This window comes from Pan troglodytes, chromosome 7, assembly GCF_028858775.2.
Source record: "Pan troglodytes isolate AG18354 chromosome 7, NHGRI_mPanTro3-v2.0_pri, whole genome shotgun sequence".
Taxonomy (NCBI): domain Eukaryota; kingdom Metazoa; phylum Chordata; class Mammalia; order Primates; family Hominidae; genus Pan; species Pan troglodytes.
The window spans coordinates 96469482-96487300 of NC_072405.2; the positions used below are offsets into that span (position 1 = coordinate 96469482).

A 17819-nucleotide genomic window follows, 5' to 3' on the forward strand; every position below is an offset into this window, starting at 1 on the left:
CACCCCAAACCCCAGCATTATGCAATATACCCATGTAACAAACCTGCACATGTACCCCTTAATCTAAAATACAATTTGAAATTTTTTAAAACAAGAAGAATGCTTGTCATTTGTTACACCTGGGAAGGATCTGAGAAATTACCCACTTTTGCTTTACAGCTAAATAAAGGGACACTTATTTTTTTCTTCACCTTAAAGTAATAGAAGTCCATTACTTAGAAATACAATTCTGAAACTTTGCTCCCTATAAAGTTACTGTGACTTCTCTACATTCAGGTAGTTTGTTTCTCATGTTTGAAAATAAGCATATATACTGTATTCTGGGAAATACTCCAGTATTCCCAACCCTCTGGCACAGAGCTGACACTTAAGCAAAGTGACTTTTTTTCTTCCTACCAGCTTCATATACGAGATACTGAACAAGCAGCAACTCAGAAAAGTCATCTGAGAGAGGCCTGGGCCTAATGGAAAGATGTGAACCGATTCATTGCAGAACAGTTATTTCCTTCACAACCATATCATTAGTCAAGATAAGAAAACATGATGTAAAGAGCAACATCCAGGTTCTTGCTTGTCAAGAATTCCCAATACTCTCTCTTTGTTTGCTGGGATGCCCTGGCATCAGGATCAGAATAATCCAGCTCTGGAGATTACCTGGCTGTTTCTCAAGTCTAGTTTAAGGTTTCTTTTGAAATACTGATCCCATCTTTTTGGCAGACATTGCTAATAATGGAGGCTCATAGTACTACATCTTGGGATGAAGTTTGAGACTTTTCCAGATTTCGTATTTTAGTTCCAACTCCAACATGCAGATGAGTTACTACCTACAGAGAGAAGCAAAATCAGGGTGGCCTTCTTGAACCAGCCTCTATAGCTGGAAGAGGTCACCACACGAACTGGGAATGGAATTGGATAATGAGGAGGACCTAGCTTCATGGGTTGAATAATGGCCTTCTTAAAAACAGATCTACAGGGAACATCAGAATGTGACCTTACTTGGAATAAGGGTCTTTGCAGATGTAAGAAGTTCAGGATCTTGAGACAGGAACATCCTGGATTTGGAGTGGGCCCTAAATCCAATGACTGGTATCCTTATGAGAGAAAGGAGAGGGAGATTTTTTTATTTTAATTTTATCTTTTTCTTTTTCAACTTTTATTTTAGATTCAGGGGGTACATGTGCAGGTTGGTTACCTGGGTACATTGCATGATGCTGAGGTTTAAGGTACAAATGATACCATCGGCCAGGTATTGAGCATAGGACCCAGTAGTTAGTTTTTCGACCCTTGCCCTTCTCCCCGCTCCCTCATCTAATAGTCCCCAGTGTCAATTGTTGCCATCTTTCTGTCCACAAGTCAAATCAGCATCTTCCCCGGCCCCGCCCACCTCACACAAAAAGGACTCAGGAAAGATGAAGAGAAGGAATGCTTTTAAAATTTTTAGTCATTCACTTTTATTATAGGATCCCCACAAATTCAGTAGAAAAGGGGTGGGATACAGAAAAAAAAAGTGAGAGAATGGAAGTTGTATGATCACTCTATCAAACTACGCAAACCAGGACTTAAGTTTTTTACCATGCGAAGCAGAGCTTTTAGCAATTTCTTAGTGACTCTGAAGCCAGGTACTGTCTTAGGCACTTTTGTATACATTACTTATTTCATTTGAGAAAAAAATATTTACCATAGGAATTTCACCATGAATGTTCTATCATGTGTTTAACCTTGATTTGGAATCTGATATATGTTTTTTAGAAGGCCATTTTTTTAAGAGTTTGCACTTCCAACATCTATTCCTCAGACACATCAGGGAGGCAAATATTAAATAGTAATTGTAAATAGCAAGTCATCTTCTCAAACCAAGCCAATCTTATTTTAAAATGTATTAAAGGTATGTAAAATAGTAATCCGCTGAGAACTAACAGAAGCACGTAGACATAATGCACATTTGGAGACTTTACCAATGGTATCACAACCAAGCCCATGTCGATGACTATTGTTGCTAATGGAAATGGCAAAAACACCTGAAAAGAGCAAAGTTTGAAAAAATATTAGATATGAACATCCATGAATGATACCTGCATATTTATATAAATAAAAATGCAAAGATACAAGCTAATTAAAGAAAACAGGCTAAATTAGCTGTAAAGTTGAATAAATCTGGCTTAGAAGTCAGATAAATGCCTGAGTGAAAGGAGATGTTGAAGACTGTCATTGTCAGGTTGGAGGGAATGGGCATCTAGCATTTGACTGCTCATGAATGGAAATAACTAGAACCATTTGCTGGTAAGATCACTATCTACTGATCTGGGTACCATGAATCTGTTAAGAGGGAGTTTCTAAAGCCCAATGGAAGTAACAACAATCTTCTCTGGAAAATATCTCAAGGCAGTAAGAAATTCATGACAAAACAGAAAGACTATCCTCAGACTCTCTGTTACACAGGTAAATACTGACAGGTAAATGTTGTAACTTTATAGGCTCAGCATATTAAAAAAAAATCAAGACAAAAATTTTAGCTAAAACAATTTTCCCTGTTTTATGTTTTGTTTTTGCTTTGCCAAAAGCCCTAAAGACCAGTCCCTGGTACCTGCTTTGTGTTAGAATTGTAAGAGTTATCTACAACATTACCCAATCTAGGGAGAAAATCGATATAAGATATAACTGATATGAATCTATATTCCCCAAAGATATATATTACACAGCTAGTCATAATTTATGAAAAAAACCCTTTAATTAGAGGATCATTTGTTGGGATTTAATCATTAAGAATGTCTTCTTGGCCGGGCACAGTTGCTTATGCCTATAATCCCAGCACTTTGTGAGGTCAAGGTGGGTGGAACACGAGATCAGGAGATCGAGATCAGCCTGGGCAACATGGTGAAACACCGTCTCTACTAAAATTACAAAAATTAGCTGGGTGTGGTGGCAGGCACCTGTAATCCCAGCTACTTGGGAGGCTAAGGCAGGAGAATCTCTTGAACCCAGGAAGCAGAGGTTGCAGCAAGCCAAGATCATGCCACTTGCACTCCAGCTTCTCCAGCCTGGACGACAAGAGTGAGACTCTGTCTCAAAAAAAAGAAAAAACAAAGAATCTCTTCTTAGCTTATAAAGCGTCCCAGAAAAAATACTTTATCATCTCATGGCTCAGTATCAGTTATCAAATAACTGAGAGAAAAGAAAAGAGCACTCCTGGGGGCATACAAGACAAATTTCAGCCACTTGTACTTAAGGCTGCCCTTGCCTTCCTTTCTGATGCAAATGTAAGTTGAATAATAATATAAGCAATAATATCCATCAATGTCAGACCCTGGATTGTTTGCATGCCTTAGCTTACTTAATACCTCCAACGTTAATATGAGGTAGGTATTATTTTTTCCCATTTTAGATCTGAAGAAACTGAGGTTCAGAGGTTCAATAACAAGACTAAACTCAGCTACTAGCCAAGCAACTGGACTTGAGCCCAAAACTCTTAATGATTATCTTATACTGTTATTTGTATATAACAAATTTATCTTCCAGTTCATAACTTCTTTATAATTGTATCTATTAGGGTCAGTGATCTAACAAAATGTGGATCAGAAAACAGCAAAAGACATGTTAAAAAGATGCAGCATGTGAAACTATACAGAAAGCAGACATTAGGGAGGCACCTCCAAGGGGGGCTATGGCCATCAGCCCTGCTCTAGATTAGATCTCTCTCCTTATGTGCTCTCTGAGCATCCTCTGCAGACCACTAGGTAGCAATCGTCACACCGTGATTTTTGGTTTACATGACTGTCCAGATAGATTATAACCTGCCTAAAAGCAGGAGCCAAGTCTTAATTCTTTTTCTACTCAAAGTACCTAGCAAGGTGCTTAAAATATAGTTGCTTCTTGACAACTAATACTCAAACACACAACAATTAAGAGATGACTGGATGGAAGAAGTTGGAAAGAAGACTGGAAAGGAAGGACATAAATCAACCATAGTTGGTGATGAGAACATTGCTTTCTTTCTCTCAGCAGTTCTTCCTTATATTTTGTATTTAGCAAGAGTTAAACACTCCAAAGAGACTGCCTAGATTTGAATCTTGACTCTAATCCATGCTGTGTGAGCTTGAGCAAGTGACCTAACTTTTCTAAATCTGTTTTCTTACCTGTAAAATGGAAATAACAATTGAATCCACCTTTTTATTACTAAGAGGATTAAAGGTGATCACCCAAGCAAAGTTTTGAACATCCTACCTAGGCAACTAAGATTATTTTATTATTCTGATAATCAGACCGTCAGGGCCGTCTTTCTCCAATAACGTTCTTATGCTACCAAGTTTTGCTGCTTATTTCCTTTTCTACAATTAAGTGGTTGTCTCCTCTCCTGTGAAAAGTTTTTTCATCCAGACTGAAAGTCAGTTTAAAATAAGTAAAGTTGAAAAGATGTAATTTGCCAACAAAGTAAGTTGATGTTTCAGAACAGTAGATGTTATCACTTGTGACCTCACCTTGCCTCTTCTGTTTCCCATCTGCTAAATCTGGCCCTGACTGTGGAAGACATTCATATGCATGACTAGTTACATAAGTAGACAAAATAATATCTGGTCAAAAGACTCATAATGATCTGTCCAAACACCCAGAGAACTATTTTTCTCTCTAATAAACCGTTAAATGGAATCTAAGAGATTTTTATATTGAATAACCTAGCCAATAAAAATGAAAATTAAAACCAAGACTAGATTATTCTCATGTGTTTCACAGTAACTGAGTATTCAGAAGATCTACTTATAGATGCTCTGATTATAATCTTAAATACAGTTATACTCAATATCTGTTATTTCACACAGAAAAGAATTAGAAATCCAATTTTACCTTATAAGGTATAGATAGATTGGGTTCCCGGTATCTCCGCCTTAGTATTCCTATCATTAATAATATAGACCATAATGAACGCGTGAAAAAAATATAGTTTATCAAATCAATTAGACTTGTTAAGATAATTGCAAGGGATCCCAAAGTGACAAGTAGTAGCACAGCTGTAAATGGAGAGGAGTGACTATTAAGTGTATTAAATAGCAAAGGCAGCTGGCCCTCTTGGCTTGCAAGATATATTGGTCTCGATGATTTAAATATAGAAATCAGAAGGTTGCTGAATAATGAGGTAGAAATAGCAAAAGGCATAATCCATGCTAATGAGGGTAAAGCTCGATCAGCCCATGTGATAGCTACAGCATCTGCAGAAAAACAAAAATACACAAAAGAAAATGTGTTAAAAGAGAAATACTAATGATAAACCTTTTATTATTTCAAAATGAAAACAGAAACTTAAGTAATTAATAACATTTAGTTTGCTTAATTTTATCATTTATTTCCTTAGTTACACCTACATAACACCTTATAAAGGTGTCTATTTGACTCCATGACACTGTATTGTAAATGGTTATCATTTTATATGTCTTCCCCAATAGACCAAGAATGTTTTTGAGGGCAAGGATAATCCATTTATTTTCTATAAAACTAGTGGATCACTCTGTGACAGACATCCAGTAGGCTTTCAATAAACACTTGTGAAATAAATTGATTTTGTTGAATGGATGATTGAATCCATGGTTATTTTCTAAAACTAGTTTATAGAGTCTTGATAGTTACATTCAGAGTCCAAAAAGCACAGTGCAACACTACTGACACCAGAATGAGACTTTCCCACATCATGGTGCAATTTGAAATACTTAACAGAAAAAGGAACCATGTAGATGAAGAAAATAAGTTACACACCATTAAAAATATGTATGACATTTGGGACTTTTCTATAGACCAGTAGTTCTCAATTGGAGTTAAATTTACTCCTCAGGGTCATTTGGCAATATCTGGAGACTTTTTTGGCTGTTACAACCGGGGAGGTAGGAGGTTGCTGCTGGTATCTAGTGAGTAGAGGCCAAGGATGTTGCTAAACATCCTATAATGTACAGGACAATTCTCTACAACAAAAAATTATATAGTATAAAATGTTCATGGTACTAAGATTAAGAAACTAACCATTAGAGAATATTCTACTTTTTTTTTTTGCTTAAAGATAAAAGATCTTATGAGTACTAACTTAATAAAAGTCCACAGGAAAAAAACACAACTGTGAAGAAAAGCATCCATTGTTTGTGAGAACCCACTTGATTCAGTTCATATTATGTGGATATATGCTAGGACAGATCACTCAGTCAGAGAGAAACAAATTCTCAGTTTTTCAACGGAATGAGCACAATGGGGCCTGAGGTCCCTGGGGGTAGATATCCTTGGAGCCTTTGTTCTTGTGCCAAGGTTGGTTTCCAGGGGTACTTTTGGGACATCAACATACTGGCTTATAACACAAGGTAGGACTTCCCAAATGTGACAAAATTAAAATATCATTAATAGCTCTTGTTCTTAAAGATATTTATTTTTTGTAACCCTTTTTAAATAGCCTCAACTGCCATTTCACTTTTTTCCTTAGTGCTATTCTACAACTTTGGATCTTTCTTAAAAATATCTTGTCTCATTTATTGTTCTTCTCAGGAAGATATTGTTGGTTGTTTCTCCTGGACACCCATACCTCCACAAATTTCACATTTTCAGTCACATTTCCAAAATATTTCTTTCTGGTAAGGCAAAGGAAATTCCCCTTCAATTTCCCAGTGTGCATTCTACAAATGTGGTTAGTTATAACTTGAGGAGGATCAGGTGCAGCTCTGTCAGTGCTGGCTGGCAAAAACTATACATCTTTCTACATCATCTTTAGCTCTATGCCACAAGGGATGTTTTTTCTTTGTTACTGTTTCCACATGTTATTTCTTTTCTTTTAAAAATGATTTCATATATGTTTTAGGTGAAAAGTAAAATAAATGGCACTGAAGCACATGAAGTGAAAAGTAAATGTCCCTCTCCTCACCAGCCTCCCATTCATGCGGAGCAATGTAACTACCATTAACAGCTGTTTGGATCCTCTTCTAGAAATTTTGCATGAATGTATAAACATCTATTAGGGTTGTATATGAGTGTGCATGTATGTGTATGCTCACTTAGGCTTGCTTCTTCACGTTCATCTTGCTCTTATTAGTACATTTGCATGCATCTAATTATTCTAGCAAGTTCTCAGTATTCCATTATATAACTGTCATTGCGTTTATCTACCCATTTCATACTGTTTTATTTGTAGCTTATTTTCAATTTCTTGCTCATATAAAAGGGGCTTTAATGAAAACACTCATTCCTCCCATTCTTGATAGTTGTTCAAGTCTCCTTAGAGTAAATTCTTAGAAGTGGGACTTGTGAGCCCAGAGGTATATATATTTTAAAATAAGGATGATATTACAAAATTGCCCTCCAAAAATAATTGCATCAATTTACCAATAAGCGATTCTAAAATTCTCACTTTCTCTTCAAAATTCTTTTATTATTAATTAATTTATTTATTTATTTATTGTCTATCATTGGCTATCTTATCAAAATTTTTAACAACATCTGGGTACTTGGGACCAGCTACTTTTAGGCTGCATCTTGACAGGGAAACCTCAGTTTCTGCTTCCATAAAATGTATTTACCGTTTTAGATTATCTGATCCTATGCCAATTTTCTCTAGTTTTAAATATGGCATGGAACTCTCAAGAAAATCAAATGTGAGCACCCCTGTCAGCAGTGTGTGGCAGGACTTTAGGAACAATGAAATCCTCAGTTTTCAAAGCTGGGACAGGGCTGCTCACTAAGGCATTTCCATACACCTTTTTCTAGAAGAACACCCTTCCCTTCTCAGTTGTGAAACTTATTCATAATAAAGGCTATTTTATTTCCTAAGAGAAAAATAGGTGAAGAAACAAGTCAGAGCTCTGACACGGACACAGACAAAAACATTACATGATTAATACCATTCTTTCTTTTTCTATCTAAACCACAAATATTAGAATCTAATATTTATCACAGCCTGGTGTAATTCTTTCAATGTTCCTTAAATAAAATGTAGTATCCAATTCCTGCCACATCATGGATGCTCTATATTCATATGGAAACTTTTCATATTTTTTACATATGCTTGTTTGATTGAAAAAACGCATCCCTTAATCGTTAAAATTTCTTAATTTAAGAAACTATATTTGGGCCTAGTGGCTCACGTCTATAATCCCAGCACTTTGAGAGGCCAAGAGGGAGAATCACTTGAGGTCAGACCAGCCTGGCCAACATGACAAAACCCTATCTCTACTAAAAATACAAAAATTAGCCAGGTGTGGTGACCCATGCCTGTAATCCCAGCTGCTCAAAAGGCTGAGGCACAAGAAGCGCTTGAACCTGGGAGGTGGAGGTTGCAGTGAGCAAGATTGTGCCACTGCACTCCAGCCTAGGCAACAGAGCAAGACTCTGTCTCAAAAAAAAACACTATTTCTTTTGCTTGTAACTTTCCCCCTTATTACACAAATTTTGCACTTTAAAGAAAATTTGAAATATTCAGTGCAAACAATAAAGTAAAGATCACATACAATATCATTCCCATTGATCACCATTGTTAACTACCTATTTACTGTTTTATATCATTATATACATCCTGACTTTTTCCTCATTATTGTCCCTTTTCTTCAAGTATCCATCAACAATATCATCTTTTACAAATCACAGAATGTTCTATTATATAGATTTCCCATAAATTTTCTATTTGTTTCAAGCTTATTGGATATTTTTATGGTTTTTAATTTTTTGCTATCATACATAAAGCTATGATTACTATACCTATACATACATTTTTTCATGTATGACTCTGATTATTTTCTTAATTTAAATTTCTTGTACAATAAACATGCAGATATTTGGACTTAAAAAGATTAATTTAGAATTTAAACAAAAAGTCTAAAGATGATATGCCTAAAAAGGTAAGCATCGTAGCCAAATTACAAGTGATGATGGTCAAAACACTTCACGAGTCTTCCACACATGCCAGAACCATTGTGCCATCTACAAAATTGCTATAATCATTATTACATCAAAGGAGATATTCATGATTTTTTAACAACCCGTATGGACGGAGCACTGGTAGTCATAACAGACGCCAGCTTCAATGAACCGTAACAACGGTGCTAGCTGACCAGCAGCCCCAACCACACCCACAATTAACTTTGTAAATTTATTCTTTATATAATCAAGGTAGTTAATAAATCACTCCTTGTTCTGATCTGAATTTGCATTTGGTTTTTTCCCACAGACACTTAGAAGCTTGAATCCATCTAGTTTATAGGTCCCTAAGATAGCTAGACCATTATGAATCAGCACTGATACCATATGGCATCACCCTGCAGGGCAGTAACATAAGAATTGAGGGAAAGTTTACCAGAATTTTATATCAAAATCTCCCTTAGGTTTGCATCCATGCCTCAAAGATTCACCAAACCAATAATAGCTGCTCAAAAGAGATTAGTCCTAAAGGTACTGGGTGATAGGTTTATCTTGTGAGGTCGTTTAATGCTGGCTTGAGGAAATTACTAGTCTTCCACTTTCCCTGTTTCTCATTTCTTTCCAAATTTCCTTTTATTCCTTGATCTGTTACTCATTTTTCAATGTATATTTATTTAAAATTTTCTCATTCTTTTATTCTTTATTCTACAATTTGGTCTCTAAGATAGCTATTTTTTGGTCAGATTTCCAATATGTTCAGGACCCTTTGCCACCATAAATTTTAGAGTTGTTCATGGTAAACCATATTATTTTAACATCAATATTAATTATATGCATCAATTGAACATTAGCATCTACTCTTTTAACTGCCAATATTCTATACTTCAAATTGATCATTTTTTGTGACACCTAGAAAAACATTGAGACTCAAACATTTTGAAAGTTTTAAAATCGACGTAAACAGTGATTACTCAGTGTCACTCTGGTGAGATGAGATCATGAAAGGAATACTAATATTTTGAACCTGATCTACACCATATATCAACATTATATACATCTTTCCATATTATTAGAAAAGGCATAACCATGCTTAAAGATGAATCTCCTTTCTAAGATAAATCATTCCCTTTGGCCCTCTGTTATTTTAGAAAATTATAAGTTGATTCTATATATAGAATAATGAACAGTAAACAGTGGTCCTGACTGGTGAAATGATAGTTATGTTGAAAGGACCAGCACTTTATTTATTGCTTTAGCCATTTGCATACAAACCTGAAGAGAGAATTTCCCTGGGTGTCAGAACAGTCAGATAGGAAATGTTAACCAGTAAATAAACTACAGTCACCAGAGGTAACGCAGTAAATATGCATTTGGGAATTGTTGTTCTGGGCTTCTTCAGCTCCCCTATAACACAAAAGAGGACACAACCATAATTGGTAAACATTATTTCTAAAATTCATTATTTTTAGATTATTATTTTTGTATTTGTATAAATTAATGGGGTACAAGCATGATTTTATTACGTGGATAGGTTGTGTGGTGGTCAAATCAGAGTTTTAGTGTATCCATCACCTGAATAACATACATTGTACCTATTAAGTAATTTTTCATCATCCACCTGTCTACTCCCTCTCCCTTCCAAGTCTCTGTGGTTCATCATTTTACTCTCTACATCCATAAGTACACATTTTGTAGTTAATTATGAGTGAGAAGGTATAATATTTCTCTTTCTATTTTTGAGTTATTTCACTTAGGATGATGGTCTCCAGCTGCATTCATGTTGCTGAAAAAGACATGATTTCATTCTTTTTATGGCTCTGTAATATTCTGTGGTATATTATACACACACACACTAGTGTTGTGATAAACATGAGTGCAGATATCCTATTAATTTATTTTCTTTTGGGGAGATACCCAGTAGTGGGATTGTTGGATCAAATTGTAGTTCTATTTTTAATTCTTTGAGAAATCTCCATACTGTTTTCCATAGACATTATACTAATTTACATTCCCACCAACATTGCTCCATGTGCCAACAATTGGGCTAGGCTCTTCTTATTCATTCAGCCACCACCACTACACATACACTAAAATGCACACACACACACACACACACACACACACACTGGTGGACTGCTACACACCCACCTGCCTAATATAGCTAAATGAAGAAAAATATGAAATATGCTTCATTTTCTCCATAGATGGCAAAATTTCTGAAGATAGACTTAAGAATGAAAAATGAAATCGGAGCCCATAAGTCCTGTACCATTTGAAGCCCACTTATGTGTTTAGCCTCATCTATTAAGTCCTAGGCACTGAGTTTGGATAGTGGGAATACAATGGTGAGCAGAAACTACATGAAATTTGACCTCAAGAAGAAGAGCTACACATGAGTTAAATAATTGCATAAATAAAAGGTTAAAATACTAGTGACTATGGTAAGTGTCTATATGAAAAGAAACAAGGTGCTATGGAGATATATTATGTGACAATGTGATAGTTTCTCTTGCTATCTGTGTTTTATATATAGACTGACTGGCCTTTGCAGTTCCTCAACAATGTCCTATCCCTTCTTGCCATAGGGTCTACTCTCTTATGTGGAATGTTCTTTCCTAGTTGCCTAGTTGACCCTACCCTTCCTTCAGATCTCAGGAAAATAATTACTTCTGGGAAACTAGGAAAGGAAACTCTCTCCCTGGCTAGCAAAATTTTCCTATTATACATTTCTCATACTGTATATTGAAAGGAGTTAAAGAGCCCATCATAAATTATCTCTTCCTGTATGCTCTTGACCATTCCTTTATGCCAATATTAAGTGCAAAAAAAGGCCAAAAAAGTTGATATTTAGCATCATATAGAGTGGATTCTCTAGGACAGTTTTATTTTTAAATATTGTTCCATTCATCACACCATTTCCCCAAATTTTGTCCTACCCTGAGAATTGCTCTGTGGCATGAAGAAATGATCATCTATAACCATAATATACAATGGCACCCTGTGCCCTGCCCAGTGGAAAGGAACAAAGAACAGACATCCGATCCACTGGAAGCCAATGATTTTCGGTATACAAGAAAATTTATCTCAAGAATTTGAAACAAAGTTCAAGAGAAAAGCAACGTAATGGTGTTAAAAAAGAAAGGAAGATGAGAAAATTTGTTTTTTTTTTATTTCTAGAACTTCCCTATTTTTTTCATATTTATTTATTTATTTTATAGAGACGGGGGTCTCGCTATGTTGCCTGGACTGGTCTTGAACTCCTGGCCTCAAGCAATCCTCCAGTCTAGGCCTCCCAAAGTGCAGATTAAAAACGTGAGTCACCATGTCCAGTCTGCTTCCCTATTTTTTGTTGCTTCCTAAGATGTGTTGCACAGATCTTCCTTAAAATATAGCATTATCCTTCCAGTAAGTTCCCCTTTTATTGTTTAAGTTAATGTATGTGGGTTTCTGCTACTTAAAACCAAATCCCCTTTACTAATAAATATCTATCATTTGACATATCAAATTTCTTCCATCTGTGTCTGCCCAGGGGTTGGATCTAATGCCCATGGGGAACACTAATCTGAGCTGATTAAGAACTTGATTAGTAAAAAATTAGAAGGTTTTAATTTTAACCCTGCCTGCACCACTTTGGCTGTCAAGGTTTCAATCTCCTTATAGTGAAAACTGTAGGGACAACAAAATTCCAATCCTAGTGTTTAGCATATAATAAGTGCTGAATAAATGGTTGTTGTTAATTACTATAGTTATTAAAGCTTTGGGACAAACAAAAGGGCAATTTTTTGGATTATCTGTTCTTTCTTCTGAGCCTTTTACTTGTTCTCATTATGTACTTGATATGTAAAGAGGAGATGGAGATTACAATTTAATTTATAATAAAAAGTTATAATAGCCAGACAAGCGACAAATATCCTTGACTCTTGAACTTAAAAGTTGGGTATTCCAGCCGGGTGTGGTGATTCACGTCTGTAAACCCAGCACTTTGGGAGGTCAAGGCAGGTGGATCACTGGAACCCAGAAGTTCAAGGCCAGTCTGAGCAACATGCCAAAACCTCGTCTCTGCTAAAAATCCACACACAAAAAAACTTAGCTGGGCATGATGGTGAGTGCCTGTAGTCGCAGCTACTCAGGAGGCTGAGGTGAGAGAATCAATCAAGCCCAGAAGGTCAAGGCTGCAGTGAACTATGATTGCACAGCTGCACTCCAGCCTGGGTGATAAAAAATAGAAATTTTTTTAAAAAAAGATGGGTATTCCTACACCTTGCAAAGTCGCCTGTCTACAAATCACTATTTTGCAGGTAAAAGGGTTACTTAAAACTTAGATGTACTTAAGACTTATTTTGTAAATTAACAACTCCAGCACACACTGAAATTCCTCCAACTTTTGTTCACCACTAGCGGCTTGTGAGGAACTCCATAATAGTTTATAGGTTAGGAAGAATAAATTCTGTAAATATATTTTCAGCTGACAATAATTATCTAACAATGAAACATCTCTGCAATGGGATACAATGAAACTGGCTCAAATAAAAATCCAGAAATATTGCTTCTAGCCTTGAAAGCAAGAAACAATGAGATTTGCTCATTATGCCAGCTGCTGAAATTGGCCCATTTAATCACAAGCCATGTAAAACAGTAATCTCCTCATAGCTTTCTTTTCTCAATACCTTATTTTTAACTCAATGCAAACTGACTTCCTCTCATGTTCAAAATTCACCAATGACTTCTTACATTATCAATGATGGCGCACCAACCAGTCCTCATGATCCTTGACTTCTGAAGCATTTAACCAGATAGATTATTCCCCACTTTTTGAAACATATTGTGATTTTCCTCTATACCACTCTGAGCCTCCTCTGGCTTCCTCACTGAATCTTCTTTCTCTACCTCCTGCTTAAAAGTTGGCATTGTCCAGTCATCTGTCCCCCTCCAACCCTATGCCGTTTCATCCTTCGTCTCTATGTACTTGCCTTAGTAATCAACTCTATGTATTTTGTCCTTCGTCTCTCTATGTACTTACCTTAATAATCATATCTAATACCAAGACTCTCAGATGGAAACCATTTTGTAGTCACCTGAGGTTGCATGCCTTGTCTTATATCTACACTGCATTGCTTCTATTCTCCACGGTTTCACTCATATTTTTCTGGAATTTTGTGGATTCAATTCAAATTGCCACTTTTCCACTCAGTGACAGCAAAAAGTGACCTTTCTATTGATTTCCAAGGTAATTATATTGTTCCATTATAGCTATCTATTAAATACTGTATCAAATTATTTGTTTATAAGGCACAGAATTATAGTCATTTTAAACCATGATATACATTTTGCAGATAATAAAAAAGAGGCTAGAAAGGAGAAAACACTTGCTATAGTTGGTAATGGCAGACCCAAATCTAGGTATTGCCTCTTCTACTACACTGTAAGCCTTTTTGATAAAGACTATATCTTACTCATCTTGAGGCACCAGTACAGGGTTTTAAAAATAGTCTTTGAAAAGATAGTGGCTACTCAAATGATTTCACAAATGATAGATAAATTAGTGGTGGGGGACCTGAGATTAGAAAAAGTTTTGTTCAGTAGTTAAGAGTCTGATACATATATAAATAACAAGGAAAAGAACTGATTTTTTAGAAAAGATTGAAGGTGAGAAAAAATGAAATAAAAGAATGTGAAAAGTCCTTAAGGGGATGGGAGGGAAAAGATAAAGAATTCAAGGGAAAAGACCAACTTTGAAAATGAAAAGATGAAAACTTCTGTCTAACATTGAAGGGAAGTGTATACAGCCTCAGAGCAATCTAGAATATCTATGCTTCTCTGCTCTTTAAAGATACTAAAGAACCTACAAAGAACAAAAAACAGAACTACCATTTGACCCAGCAATTCCACTACTGCGTCTCTACCCACAGGAATAGAAATTGTTATATCAAAAAGACCTCTGCACTTGCATGTTTATTGCAGCACTGTTCACAATAGCAGTCATGGAATCAACCTAAGTGTCCATCAATGCATGATTGGATTTTTTAAAAATGTGGTATATATACACCATGGAATACTACACAGCCCTAAAAAGAATGAGATCATGTCTTTTCCAGCAATATGGATGCAACTAGAGACCATCATCCTAAGAGAAACAATTCAAAAACAGAAAATCAAATACTGCATATTCTCACTTATATATGGGAGCTAAACAGTAAGTACACATGGATATACAGAGGAAATTGTGACACTGAGGATTCCAAAAGTGGGGAGAGTGGGTGGGGGGTAAGGGTTGAAAAATTACCTATTGGGTACAGTGTTCATTGTTAGGGTGATGGCTACACTAGAAGCCCAGACCTCACTATTATACAAATAAATCCATGTAACAAACCTGTGCATGATCCCTGAATATATAAAAATAACAATGCTCAAGAGCACAGTAAAAGTGCAAGGCAAAATCCAGCACTTGTTGCTCTGCTCTGATGTTCTGAGTGAACCAAGAAGATGCTGTTCCACTTCGGCACCCACTTCAGTCAGCTGCCCAGTGCTGTCATTGCAGACAAGGGGTCTGAACTGCTGGAGAATTTCCTGTTTCGGGTGTCCAGGGAGTACTTGTCTGGAGGGTAGGGAAAGGAAGTGAGCCTCTTTCGGGCTCCTATAATCCTGGTTACAGTATCTTCGCATTGTTGGCTAATTTATTATTTATTTATTTTTCTTGTTTTGAGACAGGGTCTCACTCTGTAGCCCAAACTGGAGTGCAGTGGTGCAATCATAGCTTACTGCAGCCTCAAACTCCTGGGCTCAAGCGATCCTCCCACCTCAGCCTCTTAGTAGCTAGGACTAAAAGTGTGCACTTCCACACTCAGATAATTTTTTAAGAAATCTGAGGAGGTGGGCAGGTGCAGTGGCTCACGCTTGTAATCCCAGCACTTTCGGAGGCAGAGGCGGGTGGCTCACATGAGGCCAAGTGTTCAAGACCAACCTGGCCAACATGGTGATAGCCTATCTCTACCAAAAATGCAAAAATAAGCCAGGCATCGTGGTGCACACCGGTAGTCCCAGCTACTCTGGAGGCTGAGGCAGGAGAATCGCTTGAACCCAGGAGGAGGAGGCTGCAGTGAGCTGAAATCATGCCACTGTACTCTGGCCTGGGCAACAAGAGGAAAACTCTGTCTCAAAAAAAAAAAAAAATCTGAGGAGAGGGATCTCACTATTTTGCCCAGGTTGTCTCAAACTCCTAGCCTCAAGTAATCCTCCCATTTCGGCCTCTCAAAGCATTGGGATTATAGGCATGAGACATCACACCCAGCCCTATTTTAACTTTTAAATGCATCCAAGGTTGCTGTAGGGTGACTGCTTTTATAATGCACAGATGAAAATTATAGCTTTATCATTAATTAGAATGCTTGATGTGAAAATGGTCAAGTGCAAGTAAAATCAATTTGTATTATTACATTCATCAATGAAAGGAAAAAATTATAATAAAATATAAAACATAACTCCAAAAGTAAGTAAATAAAAATACTTAGAGCCTCAATGCGTCATACCTACCTACAACACAAACATAGTCTGGCATTGGATCATTCCTGGATTTACAGTTTCATGGGTGGGGAATATTTTCACAACCCCAGCATTCATCCATTAACAGAAAGGAAACAGATTAACACAGAAGTCCCATACCTGTGGTCCCAGAAAGGAAAGTTGAAAAAGAGAAGTTGTTCAATCAAATAAGTACCTTAGCATAAATAGGAAAATAATTAAGAGTAGGTAACAAGTGCCAGGCTGGCATGATCTGATTCAGAAAGTCACAAAGAAGAAAGAAACATTAAATCATTTAAGACTCAAAATACAACAAATGATATGCATTTCATATTGTATGCAATAAGTCATGATTTTAGATTTTTTTTCCTCAATGGATTGTTACCTGCTATAAGTGTAAAGCATGCCCCGCCTGAATATGCAAAATATCCTTGGAAGATGGCTTGTATAAGGTGAGAGATATCTGGAAGTTCAGCATCAAAAGCATTCTGAAATCGTTCTACATTCTCCTTTTTCCCTCTTATCAGGAACACTACTCCAGTTAGGGAAATGAAGCTAAGTATGGACACTTTCAGCACTGAGCTAGCTATCTGAAGCCAAGTCACTTCTTTCACACCACGAGAAGTCAGAATTCCTACAATCCACAACATGGCCAATGCCAGACATTTCTTAGGCAGCTTTGGGACAGAGCAGCTGGGAAAAAAAGGCTGGATGCTGTACTCAGCGAGGAGCAGAGCTTGGCCAGCAACTACCCCTGACCCCAGAAACAAGGATGTCCAGAGATTCAAAAAAGCAACCGTGGAGCCAAAGTATCTCTTGAGAAAATAGTATTGAGCTCCACTGCATGGGAAGCTTATACTTATCTCTGCAGAGCAAAGAGTTGATGTCATGGCCAGTATGGCACAGCCAGCCCAAACGCATAGGGAGACTCCCACGTTCATGCAAGAGTATGCCAACACACCTTTGGGGGACACAAAAATTCCTGCACCAATGATATTAATAAGCAAAAAACTTGTGCCCCACCAATATCCAAACACTCTCTTGAGCTGTATTTTCTCCCCTCTATCCATTGTAATTGAAGAGTTTTAAAATTCTATATAAATTACAATTTCTAGATTTTCCTGCCTATGTAGCTGCAAAGGATGTTGATGGATTCCTGAAATAAAATAATTCTGTCCTTTCTGTTCCATTTTCATTAAGTATAGCCTGGTTTTAATAATTAACAAAATAGAGGTGGAAGGTGGGGACAAAAAATAATAAGTAACAAAATATATGTGACACATTCAATAAAATAGACCAAGATGTAGAAGGGTTTGGTCTGACTTGTCTTTCAATTATTATCAAAAGAATGCATTCAGATTTTTTTTTTTTTTAAACAAGGAATTTCCAAGAAGACATGGATTACAGTGCAAAGTTGGGGCTTCCTACTC

General features: G+C 36.6%; 1 protein-coding gene across 1 annotated transcript; it reads right to left on the reverse strand.

Annotated features, from left to right (window-relative positions):
* Positions 1-1434: 1434 nt before the first annotated feature.
* On the reverse strand, positions 1435-17563 carry SLC7A13 (solute carrier family 7 member 13). Its single transcript, XM_001135095.5, has 4 exons — positions 16775-17563; positions 10144-10275; positions 4840-5201; positions 1435-2018 (listed from the first exon to the last, which is right to left on the reverse strand). Exons 1-4 carry the CDS (start codon positions 17457-17459, stop codon positions 1785-1787), a joined length of 1413 nt encoding a protein of 470 aa, XP_001135095.3. The 5' UTR covers positions 17460-17563; the 3' UTR covers positions 1435-1784.
* Positions 17564-17819: the final 256 nt, after the last annotated feature.

Excerpts from the sequence above, each read along its gene's own strand:
- SLC7A13 (XM_001135095.5), bottom strand. The coding sequence starts at position 17,459 with ATGGATAGAGGGGAGAAAATACAGCTCAAGAGAGTGTTTGGATATTGG. Across the intron at positions 10,276-16,774 it reads ATGCTTTACACTTATAGCAG|GGGAGCTGAAGAAGCCCAGA; the intron begins GTAACAATCCAT and ends TTTGTGTTATAG. Across the intron at positions 2,019-4,839 it reads ATCTATCTATACCTTATAAG|GTGTTTTTGCCATTTCCATT; the intron begins GTAAAATTGGAT and ends TGCTCTTTTCAG.